This window comes from Rosa rugosa, chromosome 7 (genome assembly GCF_958449725.1).
Source record: "Rosa rugosa chromosome 7, drRosRugo1.1, whole genome shotgun sequence".
Lineage (NCBI taxonomy): Eukaryota > Viridiplantae > Streptophyta > Magnoliopsida > Rosales > Rosaceae > Rosa > Rosa rugosa.
The window spans coordinates 6,704,798-6,731,614 of record NC_084826.1 but is presented as its reverse complement, the minus strand read 5'-3'; the positions used below and the strand labels follow the sequence as shown (position 1 = coordinate 6,731,614).

Here is a 26,817-nt window from a genome sequence, read left to right as displayed (position 1 = left end):
TAGAGTTGTCTTCTAAGTTCGTATTAGAATAAGTTTAGTTTCCGCAGGTTGTAATCTTCGAGGAATAGAGACCACTAGATTTAACTCTGATGAGTCGGTGAGGTTTGTTTTATGGAAGTGAGGTCCTTTTGGATGTTGAAGTGTTTGGTTGAAGGCATGATGTTGACCTATGCACGTACCTAGTGTGGATACGAGTATGAATTGTTATAAATTTTGTCTTCTTAAGTTGGACGTACAGATGTTTGGATGGGATGTACGTATCAAGGATTAAATATCTTGTTTTGTAATGAGATGTCCTTGTGGAGTTTGTTAGTAGGGTTGAGGTTAGGGAAGAAATTATTGTGGTTACTTCTTCCTTGTGCTTGTAAGTTGTTAAGCAGGGTTTAAGGTGCGAGACAAGAATTTTATTTTGTGCTCGATGGTTAGAGATGAGAGACCATTGTTTTGGGTTGTCGTTGAGTACTATAATTCCTTCAGAATCAGGATTGTTGGTAGAATTGGAATTAGTAGTAGTTTTGGTGATTCGGAATTTGAATTGAGTTCGCGAGATGTGTCTTATATACGTGGTTGATGTTGCTTGCATCATTTTGGAACGATACGTTACGATTCACGAGGAAAACTGGATTTGAAATTTATTCATTTGAACACCATGGGTTGATGACCTGACCGTCACTTGTGAATATAGTTTTGTTCAAGTGAATGAAATTGAATTTTGTGGCCTTTGTGTGGTGAACTAGTTTTCTTAAGTTTTGGATCGTAGTATGGAGATGGACTGCAGTGAATTTGAAGTTGTTGTGTGTTTTAAGTTTAAGTAGGCGGGACACTTAAAGTTTTGCAATGGAGTTGATTTTGGTGTAATTAATTGGGAGAGTTAGAATCAGTTCTTGTGAATGATGTTGGGTGAGAGTGTGTGCCTTTGGTGATTGATTTTAGGTGATATAGTTAAACGCAATTTCGGATATTGATTTTAGTGACTTTGTTAGGTATCCATAGTGGTTCAAGTGAATTACTATGTGATATGGAGTTTGATTCGATTTCTGAATCGCTAAATGTTAGGGATTGAATTGTGGTGAGTTTTTGTTGAAGCAATTGATAGATGGAATTATCGAGATTCTATAAGAGTTGTAAGAGTAACTCTAAAGACGTGGGTTTTTCCTAGCTAACTCAGGATGTGTTTAGCTTTATAAATCCCTAATCCTATCGATGAAATTGTTTGTGTTTGGTTTGACTCAGAGGATACTAGCTAGACCTCGATGCGACTTAATTGATTGTTGGATTCTTTTTGAGTGATTGTTTTTATTGCATCATTATGAAAGATGTGTGCAGTAGAGTTGTTTATGGTTTTGAAAATAGTATTGGGTGACCAAGGTTCGATCCTTGGTGTTGTTGTTGGTTAAACAAAAAGAAAAGAAAACATGCACACCATCTTATTGATTTAATATTACAAAAAGGAAATTGGAACTACGCTATACTAAGCCTAATCAGTAGCTCCGGATGGGTTGAGGCTGAGCTCAAGAGAAACTGGAGATCCACGGTTGTAACCGCCTGAGCCACCGAAATAGTAATCATATGCGCTACCTTCCTCGGAAGTAGTCTTCGGGTTACCATAGACGTCCTCGCCGTGCACGGGGAACAGAGGAAGAGTTTCAAACTCCTGGCGAACTCCTCCTCGTTGTTCCATGGAAGATTGTCCTCCTGTTGTGCCAAAAGAGTTGTACTGGTATTAGTATTGAAGGGTGAGGAAGATTATGAAACAAAATTTAAGTAAATAAATCCTTCATTACCAGTAGAAGCAGTGGAACCAAAATTGAGATCAATGGATCCACCAGCACCAGTAGAACTAGTGGACCCAAAATTGATGTCAATGGATCCACCAGCTGGCCCAAAATTGATGTCGATGGATCCACCAGCACCAGTAGAACCAGTGGACCCAAAATTGAGATCAATGGATCCACCAGTACCAGGAGAACTAGTTCCCATGGGCACTTAAGCAGCCTGATTGCACCTTTTCATCTGCTTTTCTCGAGCCCTGACGTTCTGGAACCAAAAGTAAATGTTCTTGCCCTCAACCTGTCCATACTGGTTCAGCTGGAGACAGATCTCGTGAATGTGCTCTGCAGTTGGGCACTTAACTCCCTTGTCATAGTAAAGATCCTTGAGGATTCTTATTTGATCTGGAGTAGGAATCCACCTGGTACGGCTTCGCCAGAAATCCGTGTTGGCACTACTCCCGGCTGCTTGGTTGTTTCCTCTATCCTCGATTTGTTGCTGGGTTTGTAGCTCCATTAGTTGCAGAGTTCGTGGTTCCATGGTGATGAGTTGAGAGGAAGTGTAAATTGAAGAACGAAGTTGTTGAGTGTTTGTGGGAGATTGACCTTAGAAGGATTAAGGTCGATGAAGGGGTATTGGAGATCTGAAAGTTCAGAGGAAATAAGAGATCGAATCTTCAAATGGAAGAAAAGATCTGAGAAAGAAGGATTGAAGATTTGGAGGAAAAGATTGAAGATCTGAGAGTGAAAAACTGGGGATTTGAGAAGAGAAAGGCTGAAGAGTTGAGAGAGAAAGGCTTGAGCTCGGAAGAAAATTTCTTTTCCTTTGGAGTGAACAGTCGCGTCTCCAGAATGCACCTATTTATAGGACAAGGTGAGCAGATCTCCACCGTTGGATGAACGATCTCAGAATTTGAATCCACGCGTTGGATTAACGTCGCCCCGAAACCCGGAAAAGTTGTTGGCGCGTGTTGAGCGCGTAAGGGGACAGGCCGAATCTCGAGGCGCTGTGGCAGACAGCTTTAGCCGAAAGTGATTCTGATTGCCTTAAATCACGGAAGGGATAAGCCGTGGCAGGTGGGCCGTACGTGGGCTTGTCTCGGATCAAGGCTCACACTGTAGTTTTGGGTGGAGGCCCGATGGGCCGAGTTTCTGAATAGTTTTGGGGGAAATTCGTGGGCTGAATTTTTGAATAGTTTTGGGTGAAAAATTAGTGGGCCGGATTTCTACAATAGTTTTGGTGTTTTGGGCCGGTTTGTTGAAACAGTTTGAAACAGCTTGGCTTAAATGAATGGAATGGTAAGGATAACAACGAGAGCAGCTCGTGCTCGAGTGGTTGAGAGCGGGATTATGTACTAAGAGGTCCGAGGTTCGAACCTCGCCTCTTGTTTATTTTTATTATGTTTGTATAAGACATAATAAGTACAACAATTGTACACATTATATTAAGGACAGCTTGTGCTCCAGTGGTTGGGGGCAAAGCCTTCGTGCAGCAGGTTAAGGTTTCGAACCTTGCCTCCCGTTTTATTTATTTATGTCGCTTATGACTTAATAAATAAAATACGGGTGCATATATTATTGGAAGCAGCTCTTGCTTCAGTGGTTGGGAGCAAGACCTTCGTGTTCGAGGTCGGGAGTTCGAAAACTTACCTCTTACATTAATTTTTGGAGTCTCGTATATACTCAGTATACGGACGTATTTTATACGTAGAACCATAGCTTTGTATATTTCTACGGTTTGGTACCTGTAGATTTCTACAGTATTGGTAAAGTTGGAGATAGTATAATCAAGCGTGGTAGTTGAAGTAAGAACTGTGGTGATCAAGTTTGGTAAGAATTGTGGCGATCAAGTTGATGCTTGGTTAGTGTTCTGAAAACTTTAATCGGGAGAAATGGACTCACGATTAAATTTCGGGACGAAATTTCTTTAAGGAGGGTAGATTGTAATAACCTGTTTTTTTTATTCAAATCAATTTGGTGGCAAACACCTTTAATCAAAGGTAGGGTGTTCCGTGATTAAGCATTAGTGGATCAATTCAGACCAGTGCTTTAATCGCTTTTGTGTTTAGGCATAATTGAGAATCATTCAACAAATGAAGCAGAAGAAAATCTCACTCTCTCTCTCACTGCCGAACCCAGCAAAAAACAGAGCACAAATTCTTCGATCTCTCTCTCCCACCTCAGGCCACCTCAAGACGTCAGACCACCTCCATTACCTTCGCCTCTTCCTTGCGCAGCCGTCAGTGGTAACTTTTCGTCGTCTCGTGAGCCGTACACGGCGGTGGAGCACAAGGCCAGTTTAACTTCCTTTTGTTCCAAGCTTGATATCTCAGGCTACCGGTCACCACTCATCGTCAAACTTCATCCACGAGCTCACCTCAATCTCCAGAAGCGCCCAGAAGTGTCCTTTCACGGCGGCACTACGTGTGGTGGCGGTTGGAAGCCAAACCCGATCAAAAAAAATCGAAACCGAGCTATCAACCCGGATATCTCGAGTTACAGACCACCTTTTCCTGTGACTCTTGGCCTGGTGAGTTCGCCTTGAGATTGTGAACAAGTCTCCTGAAGGAATCGAAGCCAAAGGAGGACATTTTTACGATGATCGGAGCTTCGCCGGTTTCTGCAAATTATCGCCGGATTCTGGAAATTTTCCGGCCACCGTGACTATTTTGGTGATTGACGGTCTCCCTTGGGTGAGCGGTTTCGGTGTGTATTGTGTTGAATTGAAGACGCAGCGGGAATATCGAGGTGAGTAAATCGCACATGGTTCATTCACGAACCGAAATTCGGTGATTTTATTTAATTGGGAAATTGTGGAAATTGTTTTATGAAAATAAATATTTGTTTTAAATTATATGGACTTGCTCAACTACGGTCCATAGGTAAGTAAAATGTATTTAAACTATAAAAATGAATTTCCTGATTTTAATGCATGTGAACTATAGTTGGTATTAGTGGTCATTCTTGTATGGGTGACTACGTATATATATATTTACGTGGAATATATATTGGATGTGTGGTATTTGGTGAAGTGTGGAATTGATGCGATTGATTTACAATTCGAGCATTACTCTCTAGAAGATATAATTTATCTTATAGGTTGAGTTGAGTGTGATAAAGAGTAATTGAGTAAAGTGCTATAGTTGAGTCGTTGAGATGAGTTAAATGAGGAGTCGAGTGATTTGAGGCAAATATTTTCGTAAGGGTGAACCTTGGCCAATGTGACACTCTACGATTCAGTTAGAGCTCTAGTCTGTCTGCCATCATACTGAATGGGGTGATTAATATATTTAATCATAAGCCTGTAAGTATGATATACGTACTGAATGGGGTGATAAATATATTTAATCATAAGCCTGTAAGTATGATATACTGAATGGGGTGATTAATATAATTAATCATAAGCCTGTAAGTATAATATACTGCATGGGATGATTTATATAAATAAATCATAAGCCTGTGAGTATATATTGAGTAAACAGTTGTTTGTTTTTGCGTAGTTTTGTTGAGACGTGAGTATAATATACGGTATGGGATGATTAATATATTTAATCATAAGCCTGTAAGTATAATATACTGCATGGGATGATTTATATAAATAAATCATAAGCCTGTGAGTATATATTGAGTAAACAGTGTTTTGTTTTTGCGTAGTTATGTTGAGACGTGAGTATAATATACGGTATGGGATGATTAATATAATTAATCATAAGCCTGTAAGTATGATATACTGAATGGGGTGATTAATATAATTAATCATAAGCCTGTAAGTATAATATACTGCATGGGATGATTTATATAAATAAATCATAAGCCTGTGAGTATATATTGAGTAAGAAGTTGTTTGTTTTTGAGTAGTCATTGTGAGATGTGAGTTGATTGATGCTTGAAGTGACGTTGTACACTTCAATTATTATGCAAAGAAAATACTTGAGTTGAATTTATGCTTGAGTTGATTTGGTTACTTTAAATCGTGCAATCCTTTCATTTACTCATACGAGCTTTGCAAAAAGCTTACCGGGTTTGTATTGTTGCAATCCCGGTACACTATTCAAACGGTGTAGCGGGTAATCCTACAGGTCAGGAAAATCAGAAAGGTGATCGAGCTGCGTAGAGTAGCTGCATTTGTGTGAATCTGACTTTCTTTTGTGAGGTGTGTTATGCTCATTGAGCTACATTTATAATTTGGTGAGAGTGTGCTGTAATAAACAAATTTGAGATTTGGTTTATGTAATATCGAGCGATGTGAGGTGTGGTTGTTTTGAGAAAAAAATTCAGGTTGTATTTATGTGAGTTGTATTAATTCATGTTTCGGATTTGAATTTGTTATTCAAAATCCGGGGCGTGACAAAACAATTAAGAGAAATAAGGTCATTTGTTGGGAAGGCCGGATCAGCGAACTAGCGAGGAGAACAAGTCCCAATTAAGCTAGCGAGGCTAGCTAACAATGTCTACGCTCATGCTAGAGAGGCCCGCCCATTCAAGCTGGCCTGCCTCTCTAATGTAAGCAAGAGAGGCGCGCCGATTCAAACAAGACTAATTACACGTAATGCGGTGTGATTTCTAACCTCGTGGGAGCCGCCTCAAAATTTCTTTGAAAAAAAAGAAAATTGTCCAGAATCATGATTTCCATCAAAATAGTGGGACATAACACACGGTTTTTTGGTCAAAATCTTATGTTTTTGTTTTAAGAAAATAACATTTTAAAGAAATTCTAGAAGAAGCGAACCTCAAAAATCTTGATTTTTTTTTATAAAGATTTTCCAAAGTCGAAAAACCAAAAAATTCATTAAAAAAATAATGTCAATATTTTTGAGGTCCGTCATTTAGAGAAACTCAAATCATGTTTTACCAATTTTGGTATATTATAGATTAGGAGAATTTCAATAAAAAAAATTAAAAAAAAATCTTCACAACGTTTGACATACTAATGACTATGGCATACCATGAGTGAAGAAGCGTCAAACAATGTCAAGAATTTTATTTCTTGAAATTTTTACATGTCATAATCTCACCATTGATAAAACATGACATTATTTAGGTGTTGATGCCTACTTTTCCTTCATCATGCCAATGGCGTTTTTCATCGAGTATACAAAAATTTTATCCGAATCACATCCCAGATTTGCAAGTGATATGGCATGGCTGTCAAATACATTCAGGTCATGAAAAATAAGCTACATTTACAAGTTTTTCTAGAGAGGTTCCTCAGCTAAATGAAGTTACCAAAATCCTATGTTCACTACCTAGTAAGGCGTGGTGTTTTCTCGCCGGCTAAATAGCATGTTGCATTAGTCAAGAAACACACAAATTTGCAAGGGCAGCAGGATGGTGCTGTCAAAGACTCAAAGTTTTATTACGCAAACAAGTTCATATATATGAACACTTATGATCGATGACTTCAACAGACTGACTAAACGTTTCACCATTTCACATAATCTTCTCCTGACATATATGACAGTGATTATACATCTATAGATCTACTACCTTATTAGTACTACTGGCATACAACATATAAAAAACTTTGCAGCCGCGTGGATTACGATGCTAGTTGACAACTTTGCTCCGTCTTGAGTAGAATCCGCCGGTAACAAGGTGATGAATGCTGTTTGAGAATGCAAAATGAAATGAAAGTACTGTACATGTTATCCTTAAGGTTTTCTCCAACATCTTATCATGCATAAATCTAAATGACAGTTATTCTAAATGGTGGATAGTAGGATTTGCCAAACAAAAAATTGGTGGATTGTATATTTTGATCAGTTGTATCCTCGTTATAATGGAAGTAACTACAAGAAAATTAACATGCATCAATCCACATTTTGTAATTTATGTTCTAATATATTAAATGTCACACAGATCTTATTCGCAAGTCATATTTTGTTATTTAAATATTTTTACGTACTCTAATGCATGAGCATATACCATAATAGTATGACTAGTTGCATGTAAAAACCAAATTCATAGAATTAGGGTGAGAATCAAGTTGATGCATTTTTTCACCAAAAAATAATGATTATGCATATTAATTTGGTTGAATAAATGTAAAATTTCACAAAATTTCTATTTTCAGAAAAATATACGATTGAGGTTCTTCAAACTTCAGAATAAATGTAAATGATTATGCATATTAATTTGGTTCGGAACTTCGGATTATGTTAAGTTAAGGTTTCGATCTCCTCGGAGAGTTTTACGGTGCTAGGGTTTGCTCTGCTAGGGTTTGCTCTGCTAGGGTTTCTGGCTAGGGCTTCTTCGCATCTTCTTCTCTTGGCATCCTCCTCTCTTCCACCATGGTTGATCACGTTACCGCTCGTCTGGCAGCCGCTTTGGCGATCTCTGAAGATGGCCGGACATCTTTTGGTCCGGCTGGTGCTGCTGCTGTGTCTTCTCATCACTTCGCGGTGGGGAGACTGCTCTCCGTTACGGCCAAGCGTCGGGCTGATCCCAAGGCTTTCTTGGGAACTATGACCTCCTTATGGGGGCTTGGCAATCGTCTCTCTGCACGAGCAGTCAAGGATCGATTTGTCTTTCAGTTTTCAAACCCAGAGGATCGTCAAAGGACAGTTGAGGGAGGGCCGTGGTTTTTTGGAAAGTGGGCGCTGGCTATGGCTGAGTTCGATGGTTTGAAAGATCCGGCGCAAGTGCCGATCTCTTCTTTTCCAGTATGGGTGGAGATTATGGGTCTACCGCCGGCCCTAGTTACTGAGGGCGCTGTGGCGCTCATTGGCGCTACCTTAGGGGAGATCGTGCATCTGGATAAAGCTGGGATTCGTAAGGGCACGGCGGCTAGGGTTCGTATCCGTCATGTTTTGTCGTCTCCGGTGAAACAGGTTTTCCCTCCATCCACCTTTGATTTCACCTCTGGGGCATCTGCGACTGTAAGGTTCCGCTATGAGAGGCTCGTTGGATTCTGCCGGGTCTGGGGTATGATGGACCATCAGCGGTCGGGTTGTGGTGGCCCTCCGGCAGCGCTGCAGGTCTCTGTTGGCGCCAACCCTAACCCTAGCTTGGTGGGGTCTGCTGCTCCTAGTCTTGCGGAGGTTTTGGCTCAGTCCACAGCGCCTAATCTGTTTACTTCCGTGGCAAAGTCGACTTCACTCCAAGGTTTCTCGGTCTCCGCTCTGGCGGCCCAACTGGCCAAAATCCCATCTCCGGTTCAGGGGGCCAGTGCGCCCATGCAAGCTGTTGTAGTGGTCCCATCTCTCAGTGGGAAGAAGAGAACGGCCTCTACGGCCCTCATGCAATATTCTAAGCGTAAGAAGACAGTTGAGCAGGCTCCTCAGGTGGAGGCCGTTGATCTTGGTTTTGAACCTGAATTGGCCCTGAAGAGTAAGCACGGGGTTATCTTAGTTTCTCCGGCAAAGAAGGTTAAATTGGGACGTCCTCCTGGGCGTAAGAATAATCCAAAACCTGTGGGTTTAAAACCTAAGAAGCTGATCTCTGAGGTTCCAAAACCTCGCAGGAAGAGGAGTTTTAAGGCAGTGGACAATCCTTCCTCTGGTGAAGGCAGCTCAGTTTTGGCTGCAGGAACACCCACCCTTACTGATAGAGAGGTTCACATGTCTTCTGGCAAAGGTTCTGAGTCTGAGGAATGCACTCCTATGGGTGCCCTCGAATAGGGGGAGTCGATGGGAACATGAATAAATTGGAATGGTCTCTTGTCTTTGGTCGGGGACCATTCTAGTAGTGTCGAACTATGTTTCTACAGCACTTGAGCTTCATCTCATGGATTCATTATGTTTGATTAGTCTAGGTTTGTCTTAGGTTTTTCATTCATGACTCTTTCTGTCGTTGCCCGGAGTCCGGGTGAGTCATCTCTTGTAATGTTTCCTACTTTACTTCAATGGACTGACACCCCCCGTGTTCAAAAAAAAAAAAAAAACTTCAGAAAAATTTACAATCCACCAATTTATAACGAGGCAATCCACCAATATACGATTGAGGTTCTTCAAACTTCAAAATTTCTATTTTCAGAAAAATTTCTCCAGCAGTCATACTTGTCTCGATGCTCTGGATCCTTGACTATCTCATAGGGTGAGTTTGAGCCTCTTGGAACTTAGCATTGGCATTGGCCGTGTGTCTATACACTTGGTTGATATAATCAGCAATATTTATAAATTTCTAATTCTCAGTTAACTGTTCATCGGCTTATGAACAGTACCGGCTGGAGCCGAGCCGAAACTGTGAAAATTACGGTTTTGCCCTCCATTCTTTGCTTAATTGCGGTTTGCTGTTTGGCCTGGGTATAAAAGGCGCTGAGGTGACAGAAGCGATCCTTTTCCCCTTTCTTCATTCTTGGGATGACCTCTGCGTTTCTGTTGTTGATAGAGTGAAAGAGAGGGAGAGAATTGCGGAGAATAGGTGCTGTGTGTTGTGATCGTGTTTGTTTTCCTTTTATGGTTTGTTTCGGTGGACGCGACCTTTTTTCTTTCTCTTCGTTTTTGCCTCAGCTCTGCGTTCTTGGGAGAGAGTTGCAGAGAATAGGTTCTGCATGTTGTGATCGTGTTTGTTTTCTTTCCATTTAGGGTTTTTTTGTTCTTTGCATGTGACTGATTTGGGGTTTCGGTGATGCAGGAGTTCATGTTAGTAACGAGAGGGAAGATGGAGATTGGAATTAGATTGAGGAAAGCAGGAGAGTACTTTCTTTGGCGATTTTGTTTTGTTGGCGATTTCGGGTTTGTTGGAAACTCAGGTCCCTGTATGTATTATGGTTTGAAATAACATAACTATTCACTTCTGCTTCCTTCTAATTTGTTTGAGATAACATGCTGCTTCCTTTTAATTAATTTGAGATAATGCAGTCAGTGATTTAGCTGGTATTCCTTGAGCTGCAACTTTTGAATTGCCATAAACATTTATTGGTGGAATTCGTTTGGGTTTATTTTGGGGTGTTATTTAATGAAAGCCAATTAAAAACCTAGCCTTATGACAGATTTAGATTGACTATTTTTGTATCTTGCATTATTTACTATTCAACTAAGTTTAGACAATTAAGTGTTTTGAATTTTGATCAAATACGACTAAATGGATCAAATATATTTAAATTTTGATATATTTAAAATTTTGATATATCAAATATATTTTGATATATTTAAATGGATCAAATACGACAATTAAGTATCTTGCAGAACCCCCAACAATTTGTTTTCTTTGTCTTTTCAATATAACAGTATGTGTTCTTTAACGGAAAGTACATATAACCTTTAGTTACTAATATTCAGAACTGAGAAACTTTGTCTTTTAGTACTGCCAATTCAAAACTGAATGTAGTAACAGCAATATGCAGACTATTTAAAACTATTGAATAGGAGCATATTGTGTTACCCTATTTTGAAACTACATTATAATGCATATACACTTATTATATGTCTTAAAGTGTTCCCTATCAGTTTATCACTATTATATGCCAAATGAGTTCATTGCTGTTTTCTTTTTTATATTTAGTTTATACATAACTAACTGATAAATTTACTGTTTGTATTATCAGCTATACTTGAACCATTGAATCAACTTTTGTCACCAGAGGTGTTCAACTTGGTAATTCTCTTGCATTTTCAATTCATATGTGAACTGATTAGTAATACGTTTTATCAAAAAGTAAAATGGAAGTAAGAAACTAGCTATATAAATGTAACAGTAAAGAGTTATATGATTAATTTGATAATTTGGTTGCAGTTTTGTTTGCTTTTTACAGATTTTATGCAAAAAAGTGTACTATCATTCAGTGCCACTATTCCTTGGTCTGCTGTTTAGCGTTGTCTCCATCTTTTATTCTTATTTAGGTATAAACCTTGAATTTTTGTGAGGTCAGCCAATGGTTTCATTTGCTTTCATTGTATTGTGTTGTTTTTCTACATTGAGTTTATGGCATCTGCAACTATGGTAACTGTTGTTATAAAGTTTCAATTATTCCTATTTTGTTTTACAGATTTTGGGAACAGTGTGCTGTCGGATGTTTCAATAGCCTTGGTAAAGAATTAATATGAACTGCAATATTGGTTTGTCGGTTTCTTTAGATGAGTAAAATTATTGTGTAGTTCTGTTTCTTGGTTAATGTTTTTTATATGTGTTGTTAACAAATTGTTAATGTTTGCATTTCTTTTGTGTTTTAATTAACCTGCAAATAAAAACACCAAAAAAAAAAAAACACCCTTATATTGGGAGCATAGTACCTGCAGTGGTCATAGCTGTTTTGTTTTGATTCTGTAGGTTCTATGCAAAGTAGAGATAGAAATTGGTCCTTGATGGACAGAACTCTGAATTTAAGTATTTGGGTCTATTGATATTGGCCAGAGAAGGTTTTATTGGTGATTTAGTGGTAGCATTGGTCAAAGATATCTAGCGCTTGGGCGAGGAGAGGCAGAGTGATTTTGGGGAAAATGGGAGAGGAATTGACAACGAAATCCACAGACACTATGAACAAGGAAAAAATGGACTGAAATATCATGTCACTTTTTGTGTAAATAGAAATGGAGGCAGCAACTTTTTGGACTACCTCCACAGCTAATCATCACTAGGCTAACAACCTCTCAGCAACTGATGTCGATCACTTTTGATATAGTCACTAGGTTAGCCTATAAGTAGATCACTGTATTTTGGAGAAGCTGTGTAATATATATTTGAACATTACTAGAACATCTATATTAATGGTAATGTTAGCTCCTGATATGGAGCATGAATCGAAATATTTTTGAGAAGCTGTTTTAACAGCAGTTGTATTATATATATGAACTAAATTTTCTATCTTTCAAAACTTGCACAGTCCGTTTCAAAACCCGCAGCAACGCGCGGGCATGTGTGCTAGTATGTATCTAGTTATCTACGTATGCATGGCCGGGTTAAAGCTTGTATATCGAGAAGGAAGATACACTGTTCTAATAAAACTCGTTAATAGAGACATTTCAAAACCAAAGTGGAGCTTCTGATGGTTCAATTGAGCTGCTAATGTCTCTCCATAGTAAAATAATTAGGATTTGATTATGTAAAAAATGATAACAAAAATAGAGAAAATACTCCATAAAGTAAAAGAGGAAGAACATCAATTTCCGTTGAGACCACCATTTTTCTACAGTAGGAGAGTAGGAGGGCTGTTCTTGAGTTTAGAGCGGCAAGGTTGTTATTCCGGGCCTCTCGTTCGCTTGCCTCTAAGTCCTCCTCCTTCAACCAGAAGCCTAGTCGATCGTCACATACCCATCTCTGCTTCTTCTTCTTCTTCCTCACTAATCACACCAACCATCACCAAAGGAGCCTTCTTTTTCCGTTTTCATCATCTCCAACCTTTCCCACTCACCCCAGTAGTACTTGTATCAGGCTCTTCAGCTCCAAACCCAACAAAGCTGTGACCTTGACGAGCATAGTTCACGAGCTCGCCTACGCCGGCCGGCCCAAGGAGGCTCTGGCCGCCTTTCGGAGCTTCATAGCGGCTGGCATCATCCCAGAAAGCCAAGATTACAATGCTCTGGTTAAGGCACTCTTGGAAGACCCAGATTCTATTGAGGCTGCCAAGCAGTGCGTGCTGGACATGGTGCGCGATGGACCCTGCATTATTCATGTCAGTGAAATCTCATACATGCCCGTGCATGTGGGTTTTGTGAAGCAGGGCAAGGCAGAGGAGGGGAAGGAGTTTCTGAAGGAGATTAAGGCCAAGGGCTTGTGGGGAGCTCAAGAAAAAGCAGTGAGGGAGGCTCTCAAGAGCCAAGAAGAATCAGAGGTTCAAAGTGTCCTTGACACTTCTTGGGTATGTTAAGGAAGATTGAATCTTTCTCACTGATAATATCCTTTGCTCTATTGTGTTTCATTAGTTTTGCAAGTTCACAACTTGAATTCGAATTGCTGTATTTCTGATGTTTTAGCTAGCTATTAATGTTATTGTGGGGATGCACAATTATGTGTTGCTAATTCGGTTTGGTGCTGTTGTGTGGGTATGAATTGGGTTGCTGGTAAAACTAATGCATTTGATGTCCCAGCTAGCTTTGATATAGAATGTTGCTGCGAGTATGACTAATTACGATTGCTTGGAATATTGAGTTCATGAATTGGTGAATGTATCCGATGCATATCCTAGCTGCTGTGCTTTGGTGTAGTGTGGAGCAAATAGTGTGTGATTAGTGCTGAAAGATAATAACTTCGCAATAGAATGGAATTGTTTTTGCCGTCTTAAATTCTCTCTTTGCAATGTTTTTGCATATGATTTGACTCATGCAATGTTTTTTCTTTTCCTGATACAGATGATTCAGACGATGAAAATGAGGACAACACGATACCAGAACATTTCGAAGGTATGGAAACGTTCTTCTATAAGAATATCAAGACATTGTTCCCCTTTAGACACCATTGCGCGGCCATGAACATGTTCAACGGTTTGGTAGAAGACTACCAAAATTTATGCCGTGAAATAATACATTAATGCAAATAGATGCGTTTTCGCTGGATCTTTTTCTTGGTTTTTCCTTATTTTGTCTTAATTCATAATCAATTCTGCATCTCTGGAACAAGCTAAATTGCCATTATGGCAGTAATTTTTGTTCATATAGATGATAGATCTTAGCTGCTTTTTGAAGTTTTTTTTCTTTCTAAAAACTGTCTTGAAGCAACTAATCCACGTTATAGTCGCAACCCAATTAGAGTGCCAACAATAACCATATGTTCCAATCAAACTGCTGCAACCTGCCTGTTTTTCTGTTACACATTGGAGAGGGATCAAATCCCGATGCAATCTGTTTTTTGAAACTACCGAAAGAAGTAATGAAACCAAGAGATCGGATGTTGTATATTCTTGTTTGAAATCAGTGTGACAAAATAACATGTCAAACTGTCTAAAGAATAATAATACCCTTAACAGCAATTCCAAACTTTCGAAGACATCAATTGTTCCTATTTAAGTTTAAAATGCACGCCTACTTTTAATGCATAGGTAAAACTATATTGTCAAACAAAATACATGTGGGAGACGGAGAGAAGAGCAGTTCAAAACTAATTCCTATAACTCTTTTCAAAGTATGGTTAAATCTGATTCTTGTGACCCTGGAGGAACGAACATCTCCCAATCTCACTGATCTTCAACCGTCCACAAACACAAAATAGTACAAAGCAATGCACAGAGCACCCGTAGCAGCCACCTTTAACCCACCAATGGTGAGCACATCTAATATCCTTGTTTCTGAGGACACTCTGATGCCCTGTGCCCAGACTGCCCACAATTGAAACAGGAACCTCCAAAGCTTCTGCAATGCAAGTTCAGAAATTTCAGCTTTATACAGATATGCAAATCAATCAACGAGGAACTACTACCCTCAAGATTTGAATATCAAACAATAAGGTATTCCAATCAATAAGTTCATTAGTGGCCAATGCACCTAATCTGTGCCCATCTGAGTTAGTGGCCAACACAAAATTCCGATTCTTAGCAAAAACAATGAAAATTAGGAGACAAGATTTAGAAAGGGGATGGCCCTTCAGATATAAAACATAATGATAAAAAAAGTTCCCGAATTGCCAACAATAATGTACACGAAAAACTACTATTGCTGGCTCATAAGTTCATAACTCTGGACTATTCAGAAAGTGAATTAAAGTTGGAAGCCAAAATTTAGAAAGGCAACTACCCTTCAGATATTAAACATACAGAGAAAACAAGTCCCGAACTTCCCAACATCAATCTACTATAAAAACTGGTATTGCTGGCTCATAAGTTCATAACTCCGGATTATTCTGTACTTATATATCCCAAACAATACTCTCAAAGTGATGGCAGATTCTTCTATTTGAGAATAAAATATCTGCCTGTACCAAATTAATTTTTGATTTGTACTCTTTCAATGTAAATTGATTGATGAGTTTGAAATTCTGAAAGCACCTTCAATTGCAAGAAAATTATTTGACTTGCAGATGACGTACCTGTCTCGTGGTGGTATTCTGCCTGTTCGTGTACCTCCAATAAGCCAATCATCATCCATACTTCTTGTCATCCGAGGTCGGCTGCTGCTAGATCTATTAAAACTTCCTCTGCTACTCCTAAAATCATCATCACCATCACTAGAACCTCGGCCGCCTCCCCATCCACCCCTAGAGCTACTTCTAAAACCTCCCCGTCCACCACTACCTCCCCGTCCACTACTAAAACTTCCCCGTCGACTACTCCGATCCCTAGCTGAAAACCTGCCATAGTTGTCACTCACTGGCCCGTCATCTTGCAGAGGAGGCAACTGGCAACACAAAACAAACACACATAAAGGCTCAGTTAGTCGCGCTTGTGACATATTTAGAGATTTGGGCTACATAAATATATAGAAAACTGCAAATGTAACAAATCAGTATGCATTCTCATCCAAAAGCTGATCTTACCCAAAAAAAAACAAAAACAAAACAAAACAACACAAAAGCTGCAACTATGAGAAAGAAACCAAATGCAAAAGTCAACCTTGCTGATCTTGGAAATACTGTTTCCAGGAGGTATTTGCCTCTTCAGCAACTCTTTTGCAATCTCCTCTGGAAGATCAAAAACTGCTCCTTGAACCTGAAATTATTACTATCAAAATTTGTTCACATTGAATAAAGTATGGCACTGGAATGAACTATGAGATATAGTAGAAACAAACCCTTTCATCTGCAATTAAATATATTTTTCCAAGTTCATCAGCAGCTGCAGAATAAACATCTGAAAGAAACCCAGTGACAGATCTCGCAGACAGGTAACCTCTGGCAAAAGCTGGATCCCGAATTATTTGCAATGTCGTCCACCCCTGCAATAGTACAACAAGACATCAGAGGAAGGCTAGAGGATATATTTGGCTTGAATATGTGTGTGTGTGTGTGTGTGAGAGAGAGAGAGAGAGAGAGAGAATAAATAGCCTATACGGAAAATAAAGTATTTGTTGGGTTCAATTAATACCGGCTCATGACTGATTAGAGACCGGGACGACGGAGGTCGGGAAAATCCACTTAGCTGTGCCAGCGCAGCAGCAAGAGCAGTTGTTCCCTGTTCTTCAATCAGTCTCTGTGCCGTCGGTGTAAAAAACTGTATGGATTCAGGATGAACCCCATTGAGAGTAGCAACCACATGTGAAGCAGATGACTCCAAAACCTCCTCAACGGTTGGCGGAGTAACAAACTCAAACCTGCACCCCACATCACGCTCAAGAGTTTTGACTGTTCTCCTCTGGTTATTAGTAAACATCAGAACGGCATTACCAAGTTTCCCTGCACGTCCAGTACGACCAGAGCGATGTACAAATGTCTCTGAATCATTGGGAAGTTCATAGTGGATAACCTGGAGAAAAAAGATTATTGAGGTCACCACCGTGTTTCAACCTGGGCTCTAGTATTGGCAAACTTGTCATGGTGTCATACAGAACCAGGATACATAAAAATTTGGAATCATTATAGCTTACCAAGTCAACGTTGGGAATATCAAGTCCACGGGATGCAACATCAGTGGCAACGAGCACAGTGAATTTTCCTTGCCGAAAACCATTAAGGGTTCTCTCCCTTTGATGCTGTGATATGTCTCCATGCAATGCCTCAGAAGCTATGCTAGTTGTTAATGACATTGACACTTCATCAGCATCACGTTTCGTTTGTGTAAAAACAATGGTCTTCCCACCCTTTGCATAAACCTGAAGATAAGACAATAGTTAGTTCCACTAAAAAATGGTCCTTCAAATAATTTACAACAGCTCTAAAGAATCATATTATAAAAGGTAATGTTTACCCCTGGCAATATTTAAGATTATCAGAAGGCTATGCGTATGAAACTATCATCATTTACTCAACTTTTCAAAAGGATATAATCAAGAGCAACAAATTCATCAAAACTGCACCACTTTTGAAAACATATATACACACACACCATGATGACATGAAGGTCCATATTCAAAAATTAGTATGTCAGCTGTAGGAGCTACCTACAAGTTATCTACCCCATTATTATCATTTCCTGGACAAACTTATCTAGCATGTGTTCCTGCTAGCAAACAAATTGATGTTGAAGTACAATGATGATAGTGAAACTGGTCAAGCTTTATTCATCTAATTTATAAAATACATTACAACCACTAAACAATAGTTATAGCCATATAAGATTTCAATTCACATAGCAGGAAGTAGTGGACTTGGCCGGCAGAGATTTATGCACTTCAGAAGTTACTCAAAATGAACCAAAACAAGACCAAGGTAATGAGTTCCGACTCTTACTGTTATAAGATCACTAAGAATAGTCCGCTTTGAAGAGTTTGTGGTTGATAGAGCATAGAGTTTGATCCCTTCTGCAAGCTTCTCATCTTGATCACCAACCTTCGAGAAATAAGAAACAGAAAATGTAGCACTTTAAGATTCACTTTCCAATCTACAATTATTTTAGCTTTGTATAAACATCAGAAACACAAACTTATTAATTAGTATTTCCTATTATGACTTGGGACGTACACACCTAACACATAACTTCAACAAACTAAAAATTCTAAATGGTTATCTATCTGATACACAGATTTTCATGCAAATAGTGAAAAGTTCTGAACTGAACAAAACACAGAAAGAAGCCAAAATAACAAATTACCAAATCAATCGTCAATGGATTGTCCAAATATTTTCGTGCTAGTTTTTTCACCCAAGTGGGCATAGTTGCAGAAAAAAGCATGCTCTGCCTCTGAGCTGGGAGCCTTTGTAGAATTGTTTCCACATCTTCCTCAAATCCAACAGCAAGCATCTGATCAGCTTCATCAAGTACCAAATATTGAACTTCACCCAACTTGAGGCTGCCGCCGTTTATCAGGTCAATAAGCCGACCAGGAGTTCCAACCACTACGTCAACCCCACGAGAAAGAGCACTCTGTTGCGTTACGTATGAAACTCCTCCATAGACGCAAACAGTGTTCAGATAAGGTGCAGATTCTTTAATCTCCTTGTCCACTTGCTTTGCTAACTCCCGAGTAGGTGCAAGGACCAGAACTCTAGGAAGATAACCAGACCGCCTACAAAAAGACACTCATCAAAATCTTCCATTTAAAAGCTCCAAACTTCAAAGTTACCAAGATTTGAAATATAACTAGTACCTTGAACCTCTCTGTTCATCATCTTCTGTAAGGCGTTTAAGTATGGGAATCCCAAAGGCCAATGTCTTCCCAGTCCCAGTCTTTGCACGAGCTATGATGTCTCGACCTTCCACTGCCGGCACTAGCACAGCTCTCTAAACATTTCAAGCGAAAATAAGTGAGCATTAACCATCACAGAAACAACATTACATACCTATATGAGTGTAAACAAAATTCAACGAAATATTCAAAACTTAAGCCACATTATATGAACATCTGCCAATTGTTTTCATCTGCAGAAAAGTTTTACACACAAAACAACACATAATCTGTAGGATAATGCTCGAAAGTGTTCCGACTCGGACTAATTTGCAAGCTCTTGATATAAAGAACAAAACTTTAAAGAGATAAGAGACTACCTGAATGGGAAAAAGCGAAGAAATGCCACGCCTCTCAAGACTGTCCACAAGCCGCTGAGGCAGGCCCAATTTCGAAAGAGCCAGCTCGTCTTTACCAACCGGCTCAACCACATCACTCTCCGACTCATACTCCGACTCCGAGTCCAGCTCCCCCTTGGAAAAGTCCCCTAGCCCCTTGAAGGCCTCTTCACTGAGCACAGAATTGGGCGTCGCAATCGCCTGAGTAGCGAAAACACTCCTCGCTCTCAAAACACTGTTGAAGTGAGCCCTCTGCCTCTCCGGAAACGCCAACGAAACACCGCCGCCGCCGCTACTGCTCGTCGTCGGGGCCGTCGTGGTAGCTACAGGCGCGGCAGCTCTTTTATACAACTCACATGGAGTCTGGTAGTATATAGAGGAAACTCCGATAATCGACGCCATTGGATGATGGCTTGGGCTTTACTCAAAATTCGCTTCCACACTCCTGCTTCTCCTCCTCTGCAAAAAGCTCGTAGAGAAGAAGATAGGGGTAGAAGAAAATGAGATAGAAGCGGCTTGAGATATTCTAGGTTTGAAATGATAGAGAGAGCGGTGAAGGGTGAGGGGCTCTAGGTTTATATAGAGACTCTGAGTGAGACTGAGAGACTGAGAGTGAGAGGGAAGATAAGGCCAGAACACAAATGTATGGCCTCCCAAACTTCCACCTCGGTTATATTTCTCCGAGAGTCGGATATTTCCTCCCGGGTCTTCCCTACCCGAAATGGATTCCGGTTCGACCTGAATGCCCGCCTCACCGGGTCGGGTTTTTTCTTCTGCTCTCCAAACTTCGAGCAATTCCAAAGTCTCGTTAGGTTTGCGGAAAAATAATTTTTGTTTATCTTTCTTATGAACATTTCCATGATTTTTGCTCTCCATTGTTTGAAAACACTTGGAAATTGTTTTTAAAGATTAATGCATTAAAATAATGAGAAGTGATTAATTAATGTAAAAAGAAAATAATGAAGGAAAATGAAATCTTTGGAGATATGAGAGAACATTTTCCCCACTTTTTCCCTTCCTCATATGAGAAGCTTATTCATATCCTTGTGCTTACCAAACACAATAGGGATCATCTACAGTATATTAATGTACCGATACATCAAGTAGATTAGGTTCAATACAGAGATAGACTAACTCAGTACATGGGTAGACATGTATGGAGTTAGTCTACCCTTGTACCGAGCTAGTCTACATCTATCTGTATTGAACCTAATCTACTTGATGTATCGGTACATTAATGTACTGAAGTATTTTCTAACACACTCTTCTTGTTCCAAACTCTCAAATTCGCCAACCAAATGAAGTCTAAAAAAAACAAATAAATGCAAAGATCAATTCAAGATTCTAATTTGTGCAACAAATAAATTAAAAGTCACAAAATTGGTAAATGATTCAACAAATAAATTAAGACATGAATCGATTTAAGTTTATCATACATAATAAGAAATGTTGGAGTCTCGAAATCGATAGGTCTTGGTTAGCCTAACTTTATGCTCCAAGTAAATCAAGGCTAGCATAGCCGGCGATAATTTAAGTGATTAGTGAGAATCGAACTTGAATAACCAAACTTACAAACTTGCACCGAACCCGTAATTATTCTTTGACGGCACTCGAATCCTCTAATTGGGGTAAATATATAGTTAGCCTTTTCCAACTAACCCTGAACTCACCATTACCGTCGTCTCTAAGATAAAATTTCAGGATTTGCAAAAGATTGAAAATTGAGGCACTCGTATCTGTTAATCAGTTGTTGTGTACAGCGAGACTGAGAGAGAGAGAGACAGAGAGAGCCGCCATTATTGCCTTTTCAAGCCACTCAACCATTTCCTCTCAGCTTCCTTCTTCTTCATCCTCCTTTGATCTTATCGTTCCCGACGGTTTCTCATCTTACGCTGGCAGATCGGTTTCCGATTTGGTTCCCTCGATTTTTTTCCCGGTTCTTCTTGATTTTCCAGACCCCAAGGGGTCCCAATTTTAAAGGTAAAGTCTCAGCCTTCGCTTTCGTTTCGTTTCGTTTCTCGGTCAAAACCCTCGTTCTCTAGCCAATTGGAATTCAGGTTTTTACTATTTCAATTTCAATTTTACTCTCAGGTTTTGCGAATTTGTCCCTCCCTCGCTTTCATGGAATTTCTCTAATTCCAAAAGAGCCAAAGCTGAAGCTAATAGTTGCGAACAATCGCCGCTGCTGATTCCTATCAGGTTTTCCATCATTACATGGCTCTCTTGTGCTATAATTTTTGTGGTTATTGATGTTGAACAGAGCTTGTTTTGGATTTCTAGGTTTTCAGAATGGCGGAATCGGAATCGGTCCCAATCTACCTGAGCATTGTTGCCTTTGTTTGCACTGTTGGAGCCATTGCTCTGGCAGTTATGCACATCTACAGGCACCTCATGAATTACACCGAACCGACTTATCAGAGATACATTGTTCGCATCATTTTTATGGTCCCGGTGAGTGTTCCATCCCATAAGCTTGCTCTGAAGTGCTATCATTTGTGTATTATATTGATGTACAACTAGATTTGCATAGTAATTTCATTATTTCGTTGTTGTTTTGTGACAAGTTGCCATAATCAATGGCGACTTTGTTGTTGACGAAGGTGGTAGTGGAGTAATCTTAGTGATGGCATCTGTTGCTGGTTTTTAATTCCCTTGCATTGCTATCCGTTACGGCTTGTATCTGCCATCTACAAATTGTGTAGGAATGAGTTTTTAAAGAAAACCTTTGCATAATTGTAAGATAATGGTAATACACATGATAAATGGACAAATTGGGGATCTGCAATTCGTTAGGGTTTTCTCGAGGATCAAGTATCTGATTTGCTTCTCTGTTTGTTTTATCTATTCTATATATCATTTTCTATGGCCTTTGTTCACCTTTCAGTTTCACTTCATCTTATTTCTTCCTGCTCTGGACTTCAGATCTTTCAGATCTCACTCTTTCATAATGCTAGTATCTTTTGAATTTGGACCCGCGTAACCAGCGTGACCTTGGTTTCATTGGCAGGTATACGCATTAATGTCGTTCTTATCCCTTGTTATACCTGCGGTCTCCATCTACTTTAGTTCCATCAGGGAAGTGTAAGTATATCTTCATTTATGTGAATAATTCACAGCATGTTGTTAAAATTCTGTTCATGAGAAAAGTAGGAAACTGTCACTAAATGTATTGGTCTCAACTTTACCTGCACATGTGAATTATTTGTGGATGTATATTAATTATCAGTGTGAGTTGAGATTGTGTTATTGAAACATCAAATCAAGGCTGGCAATCTGTGCCACGTGTCTAGAAATCTCTTAGAGTTGCAGCGTATTACTTTTTTAACTTTCATATTATCCATCAGCTTTGAAGTAGATTCTTAGGTATTGTGTTCCACCAAGGATGCATATCTGAAGTAACTTTTGGAGACTTGAGGTTGAAAAGCTTTTTTGTTTAATGCTAGTTCCAATACTTCTGCCATTGTAATGCACAATTTTGTGTCGAATCCGACCAACATTCATGCAGCAACAATCACAGTAGTTGTGGTACTAAGTACTACCATTGTATTGCACTTCTTCCTATTCATTAGGTTGATTGTGAATAAAGCTTCTTTGTGACAAACAATATCTTGTCAAATTAAATGGTCTGAAATCAATAGTTGATTTGACAATGATGGTAAAGGTATTAGTGGCTGGGTTTTCACAATCTATATTGTTTGTTCTCATGTTATTATTCTTTTTTTTTTTTCAGCTATGAAGCTTGGGTCATTTACAATTTTCTATCGCTGTGCTTGGCATGGGTTGGTGGCCCAGGGTCTGTTGTCGTAAGTTTAACTGGTAGGGTTATAAAGCCTTCGTGGGCTCTGATGACATGCTGCTTCCCTCCCATACCCCTGGACGGGTGAGTTCACAATCTATACTTAATTTGCTAATCTATTTCTTTCAGGATTTGTCTTGCTCCGGTTCAAATGTCTAAGTACTAACTTTGAAATTAGTAGCATTCTTGGTATCAAAAATTTTCTTAGATGCATTTTAACAAATGTTGACTACACCAATGGCCTGAGCTTCGGGCGATGTCTCATTTTGGTCCCTTAACTACAAAAAGTTGCTTGGTAGTCCCAAAGATGGGGTTGTCTGTTTGGTTAAGACAAAACTCAGCACCCCTAATTTCTTTTTATTCCGCATACTTTGTTTCTCCTGCTTGTCTATCTCTCCTCCCCAAGATGGGTGCCATGGCAGCCCTGAAGCAATTACTATGTAGAAGAATAAGCTACTTCACTGAGTAAGGACACCTGTCCTGCTTCTGGGGCTTCAGCTTCAGATAAGAGATGGAATAGTATCCATAGAAACTTGGTTGTAACAAGTTTGTCAATTGCAATTGGAAAAACATTCAAGAAACTTTGTACTTTTCAAGGACTCCTACCCATGTGGCAAGCCATGCACAAAGATGCTTCATTCATTGAACTTGATGTAGGGATATGAAGAAGTATCCATGACATTGGCAATGCCAAGAATGAAGACGCTTTGATTCATAATCGATCCCACCAACCTCGCCCAGAGTAAGGGCCATCTTGCTGTCCAATATTAGCTTAGAGATTGACCAGGGCCTTGGCTTCATCACCAGGTTTGCTGCGTGGATGCCATGGGAGCCATCTGCCGGAGGGAGAGATAGTGAAGGAGGAGAGACAAGGGAGAGGAAGAAAGAGAAGAATTGGGTGAGGGAGGTTGATTATGCCTGAAGCGACGAAAATGACCCCAAAGAAGTATTCATGTCCCTTTGCAAATTGAGGAACAAGTCTGAAATATTGGATTTTGACCTTACTACATGCAACATTCAAAAGGCCATATGCAACTTTTTGAGTTGTGGGTCCAAAATGAGACACAAGTACAACCCAAAGCTTTGGATCATTGGTGTAATTAACCCATCTTACAATTTACAACTTGCATGCATCAAATCAGGCCTCTCTATATATTTGGTAGAGGCCCTGCACTACTAAGGATATCTCTGGCAAATATGAGGATTTTGATGTCTTTCCTACCTAACATATGTCATAGAATCATAGGATTGTGTTCGTTTGATGAACTCATACGTATGAAACTGTGAATGCAGGCGTTTTATCCGTAGGTGCAAGCAAGGTTGTTTGCAGTTTGTGTTTCTGAAGCCTGCATTAGCTGCTGTTACTCTCATACTTTACGCAAAAGGGAAATATGCAGATGGAAATTTCAGTCCAAACCAGTCATACCTGTATCTCACTATTATCTATACAGTCTCATACTCGATGGCTCTTTACGCATTGGCATTGTTCTATGTGGCTTGCAGAGACCTGCTTCAGCCTTTCAACCCTGTTCCAAAGTTCATCATAATCAAGTCTGTCGTTTTCCTTACTTATTGGCAGGTAAATTTTCTTCTTACTACTTTGAAAATTGAATGTTGTCAACTACTTATTTTTTGGTATGTGTTTTTAGCAATTTGCACATGATTGTAGATCATGGTTATGCATGAAGAAAAGATAATTCATTATTCTGTCGAGAAGTAATTTGAGTATGGATGACTGCCATGGCAACATATTATCAATTTTCCTTTCAAACTTCTATTTGTTAACCAGATGCTGCTTGGAACTTCGAAGTCTGTAGACTTTACTACGAAATAGCTATTAGGAGGCTTGGATAGTCTAGTGTATACTATATATTCTGCAATTGCAGGGATTGCAGAATCAAATATTTGCAGAGGATGGCTTGAGTCACTATATATTCTATTTTATGTGTATATTTGTTTTTGATAACTGCTGTAGAATAGAAGTTGATGTATTGCATTTCTATAAATGCTTTATTGATACATGAAAGTTGTCCGTCTCGAAAAAATTTGCAGCTTGTTGTTTTTGAAGGTCTTTGCTGAAATTGGTGGGCACGACAGTCCTTTTGTCATATTTTTACATCTGAGAACCCCTTTTGCCTATAATTAAAAATTATTGCAGTTTATAACTGAAAATCTTTGGATTATATTATCTGATATGAATGCCGAAATTTATAAAAATGGACCATCATATTCACTCCATATCAACGGTTACCAACTTGCAAACTGATTCCATATGTTTTTGCTTCATTTTGTCTGCCTTTTAGGGTGTGTTGGTTTTCCTTGCTGCAAAAACTGGATTAATAAAGAATGCAGAAGATGCTGCTCAATATCAAAATTTCATAATATGTGTGGAGATGCTACTTGCTGCTGTCGGTCATCTATATGCATTTCCTTACAAGGAGTATGCTGGTGCAAATATTGGTGCCTCTCGAGATCTGACCGGAAGCCTCTCTCATGCCTTAAAATTGAATGACTTTTACCATGATACTGTCCACCAGGTGAGTTGCAAATTGTTTTTCTGCAATGGTTATCATAGATGGTTGTCTTTCACATTTAGATCTGATCAACCTTCCTGATGAGTATATTTAACTCTGTTCAGTTTGCCCCGACTTACCATGATTATGTACTCTACAACTCTACCGAGGGTGATGAGGGAAAGAGGACGTATCGGTCACGCACCTTTGTGCCGACTGGTCCAGAGATGGATGCTGTCAGAAGGAACAAGAACATCTTTGGCAACAAGATAGATGACATACAACTTTCCAGTCTATCATCTTCTAGTGCAAGCACTCCGAAAAAATCTGGCCCCCAGCCTGTACCTGATTCTGCAAATTCAGATGCAATGAAGTCTTCCCTGCTCGTTGATACCTCAAATTCCTCATCAGTGCCATATGACATGTCACTTATTGACTTGGACTTGTCCAGTTACCCCACAAAGGTCCCTCCAGCAAACGAACATGGCACTAGGTGACTAGAACACTATGTAGTAGAAAGGTTTGAAGAATGTTCTCCCTAGGAAAGAAGTGTTAAAGGGTTTCGGGGCCTTTGGGAAAGCCTCATGTGCTTAATCGTGTGGTGATGCTGGTGTTGGTATACCTCTCTTCGTAGTCACAAATATTAGGCTTCCCACTGAAAGCTGTTTTAATGGCCTGTTAGTTCAGTGTGCATTGTAGATATGGAATTCTAATTGTCATACTTGTTAGATCACAATAGGAAACATGAAATTGATTTTATTTTTTCCCCTTTCTGTTTCACATTGAAGAGTGCCCATTGGATTTCATCGTCTTGATACTTGAGTATTTCTTGAGTCACCATTTGGTCCGGTTTGTAATCTACTTTTTTCAAGCAATGGAACTTCACACAAGAAGCATAGGAAGGTGCAGTGTTTTGTTTTACTCTCGAACACTTTCTTTTACCTACTTGTGCCAGTGCAATTCAAGGAGGTTCTGCTATATTTGAAAAGATAGGGAAATATATTTCTGAAATACTGTTTGCTAGCATCATTTCCGATTCCCGTTTACGTCATTAAGAAATTTGAGTTTGTATTTCATAATCCACCTCTTCCGATGCCTTAGAAGCAACTCTATCTAATGAATGATTTGAGCAACCCATATCCATACTGCCATGCAGGGTCTTTGAAGCGTGCACATTTGATTTTCCTTTGTTAGTGAAATGATTGATTAGTTGATGAGACATTGGTGATGTTATAATAAGATAATCAGATGATGATTCAGGCTGATGCTCATAAA

The 26,817-nt window shown here is 39.4% G+C and overlaps 4 protein-coding genes across 5 annotated transcripts; 2 read left to right on the top strand and 2 right to left on the bottom strand.

Annotated features, from left to right (window-relative positions):
- Positions 1 to 1,404: 1,404 nt before the first annotated feature.
- Positions 1,405 to 2,331, bottom strand: LOC133719848 (uncharacterized). The gene is made up of 2 exons (XM_062146036.1): positions 1,785 to 2,331; positions 1,405 to 1,695 (listed from the first exon to the last, which is right to left on the bottom strand). Exons 1-2 carry the CDS (start codon positions 1,978 to 1,980, stop codon positions 1,478 to 1,480), a joined length of 414 nt encoding a protein of 137 aa, XP_062002020.1. The 5' UTR covers positions 1,981 to 2,331; the 3' UTR covers positions 1,405 to 1,477.
- Positions 2,332 to 9,886: 7,555 nt separating this feature from the next.
- Positions 9,887 to 12,371, top strand: LOC133723352 (uncharacterized). Of its 2 annotated transcripts, none has more exons than XR_009852949.1 (5): positions 9,887 to 10,461; positions 11,257 to 11,306; positions 11,445 to 11,551; positions 11,698 to 11,738; positions 11,979 to 12,371. XR_009852949.1 is itself a non-coding variant. In XM_062150162.1 (5 exons), exons 1-5 carry the CDS (start codon positions 10,338 to 10,340, stop codon positions 12,012 to 12,014), a joined length of 339 nt encoding a protein of 112 aa, XP_062006146.1. In that variant the 5' UTR covers positions 9,887 to 10,337; the 3' UTR covers positions 12,015 to 12,371. The 2 variants fall into 2 exon arrangements, 1 of the variants encoding a protein (XP_062006146.1); XM_062150162.1 differs by having other exon boundaries at positions 11,464 to 11,551.
- Positions 12,372 to 14,514: 2,143 nt separating this feature from the next.
- LOC133720757 (DEAD-box ATP-dependent RNA helicase 3, chloroplastic) lies at positions 14,515 to 19,878 on the bottom strand. The gene is made up of 10 exons (XM_062147225.1): positions 19,216 to 19,878; positions 18,818 to 18,951; positions 18,322 to 18,736; positions 17,961 to 18,059; positions 17,159 to 17,383; positions 16,660 to 17,037; positions 16,367 to 16,510; positions 16,189 to 16,284; positions 15,666 to 15,973; positions 14,515 to 14,992 (listed from the first exon to the last, which is right to left on the bottom strand). The coding sequence occupies exons 1-10, from the start codon at positions 19,633 to 19,635 to the stop codon at positions 14,914 to 14,916; spliced, it is 2,298 nt and encodes a 765-aa protein (XP_062003209.1). The 5' UTR covers positions 19,636 to 19,878; the 3' UTR covers positions 14,515 to 14,913.
- A 996-nt stretch (positions 19,879 to 20,874) lies between these two features.
- On the top strand, positions 20,875 to 26,463 carry LOC133721240 (uncharacterized). Its single transcript, XM_062147802.1, has 8 exons — positions 20,875 to 21,213; positions 21,325 to 21,432; positions 21,514 to 21,684; positions 22,241 to 22,314; positions 22,964 to 23,113; positions 24,323 to 24,608; positions 25,333 to 25,566; positions 25,668 to 26,463. The coding sequence occupies exons 3-8, from the start codon at positions 21,523 to 21,525 to the stop codon at positions 26,037 to 26,039; spliced, it is 1,278 nt and encodes a 425-aa protein (XP_062003786.1). The 5' UTR covers positions 20,875 to 21,213; positions 21,325 to 21,432; positions 21,514 to 21,522; the 3' UTR covers positions 26,040 to 26,463.
- The last annotated feature ends 354 nt before the right edge of the window (positions 26,464 to 26,817 follow it).

Excerpts from the sequence above, each read along its gene's own strand:
- LOC133723352 (XM_062150162.1), top strand. The coding sequence starts at position 10,338 with ATGCAGGAGTTCATGTTAGTAACGAGAGGGAAGATGGAGATTGGAATT. Across the intron at positions 11,307-11,463 it reads CACCAGAGGTGTTCAACTTG|ATTTTATGCAAAAAAGTGTA; the intron begins GTAATTCTCTTG and ends TGCTTTTTACAG. Across the intron at positions 11,739-11,978 it reads CGGATGTTTCAATAGCCTTG|GTTCTATGCAAAGTAGAGAT; the intron begins GTAAAGAATTAA and ends TTGATTCTGTAG.
- LOC133720757 (XM_062147225.1), bottom strand. The coding sequence starts at position 19,635 with ATGGCGTCGATTATCGGAGTTTCCTCTATATACTACCAGACTCCATGT. Across the intron at positions 17,384-17,960 it reads TTCTTAGTGATCTTATAACA|GTTTATGCAAAGGGTGGGAA; the intron begins GTAAGAGTCGGA and ends TCTTATCTTCAG. Across the intron at positions 16,285-16,366 it reads ATTTAATTGCAGATGAAAGG|GTTCAAGGAGCAGTTTTTGA; the intron begins GTTTGTTTCTAC and ends TAATAATTTCAG.
- LOC133721240 (XM_062147802.1), top strand. The coding sequence starts at position 21,523 with ATGGCGGAATCGGAATCGGTCCCAATCTACCTGAGCATTGTTGCCTTT. Across the intron at positions 22,315-22,963 it reads TTTAGTTCCATCAGGGAAGT|CTATGAAGCTTGGGTCATTT; the intron begins GTAAGTATATCT and ends TTTTTTTTTCAG. Across the intron at positions 25,567-25,667 it reads ACCATGATACTGTCCACCAG|TTTGCCCCGACTTACCATGA; the intron begins GTGAGTTGCAAA and ends AACTCTGTTCAG.
- LOC133719848 (XM_062146036.1), bottom strand. The coding sequence starts at position 1,980 with ATGGGAACTAGTTCTCCTGGTACTGGTGGATCCATTGATCTCAATTTT. Across the intron at positions 1,696-1,784 it reads TGGTTCCACTGCTTCTACTG|GAGGACAATCTTCCATGGAA; the intron begins GTAATGAAGGAT and ends TTGGCACAACAG.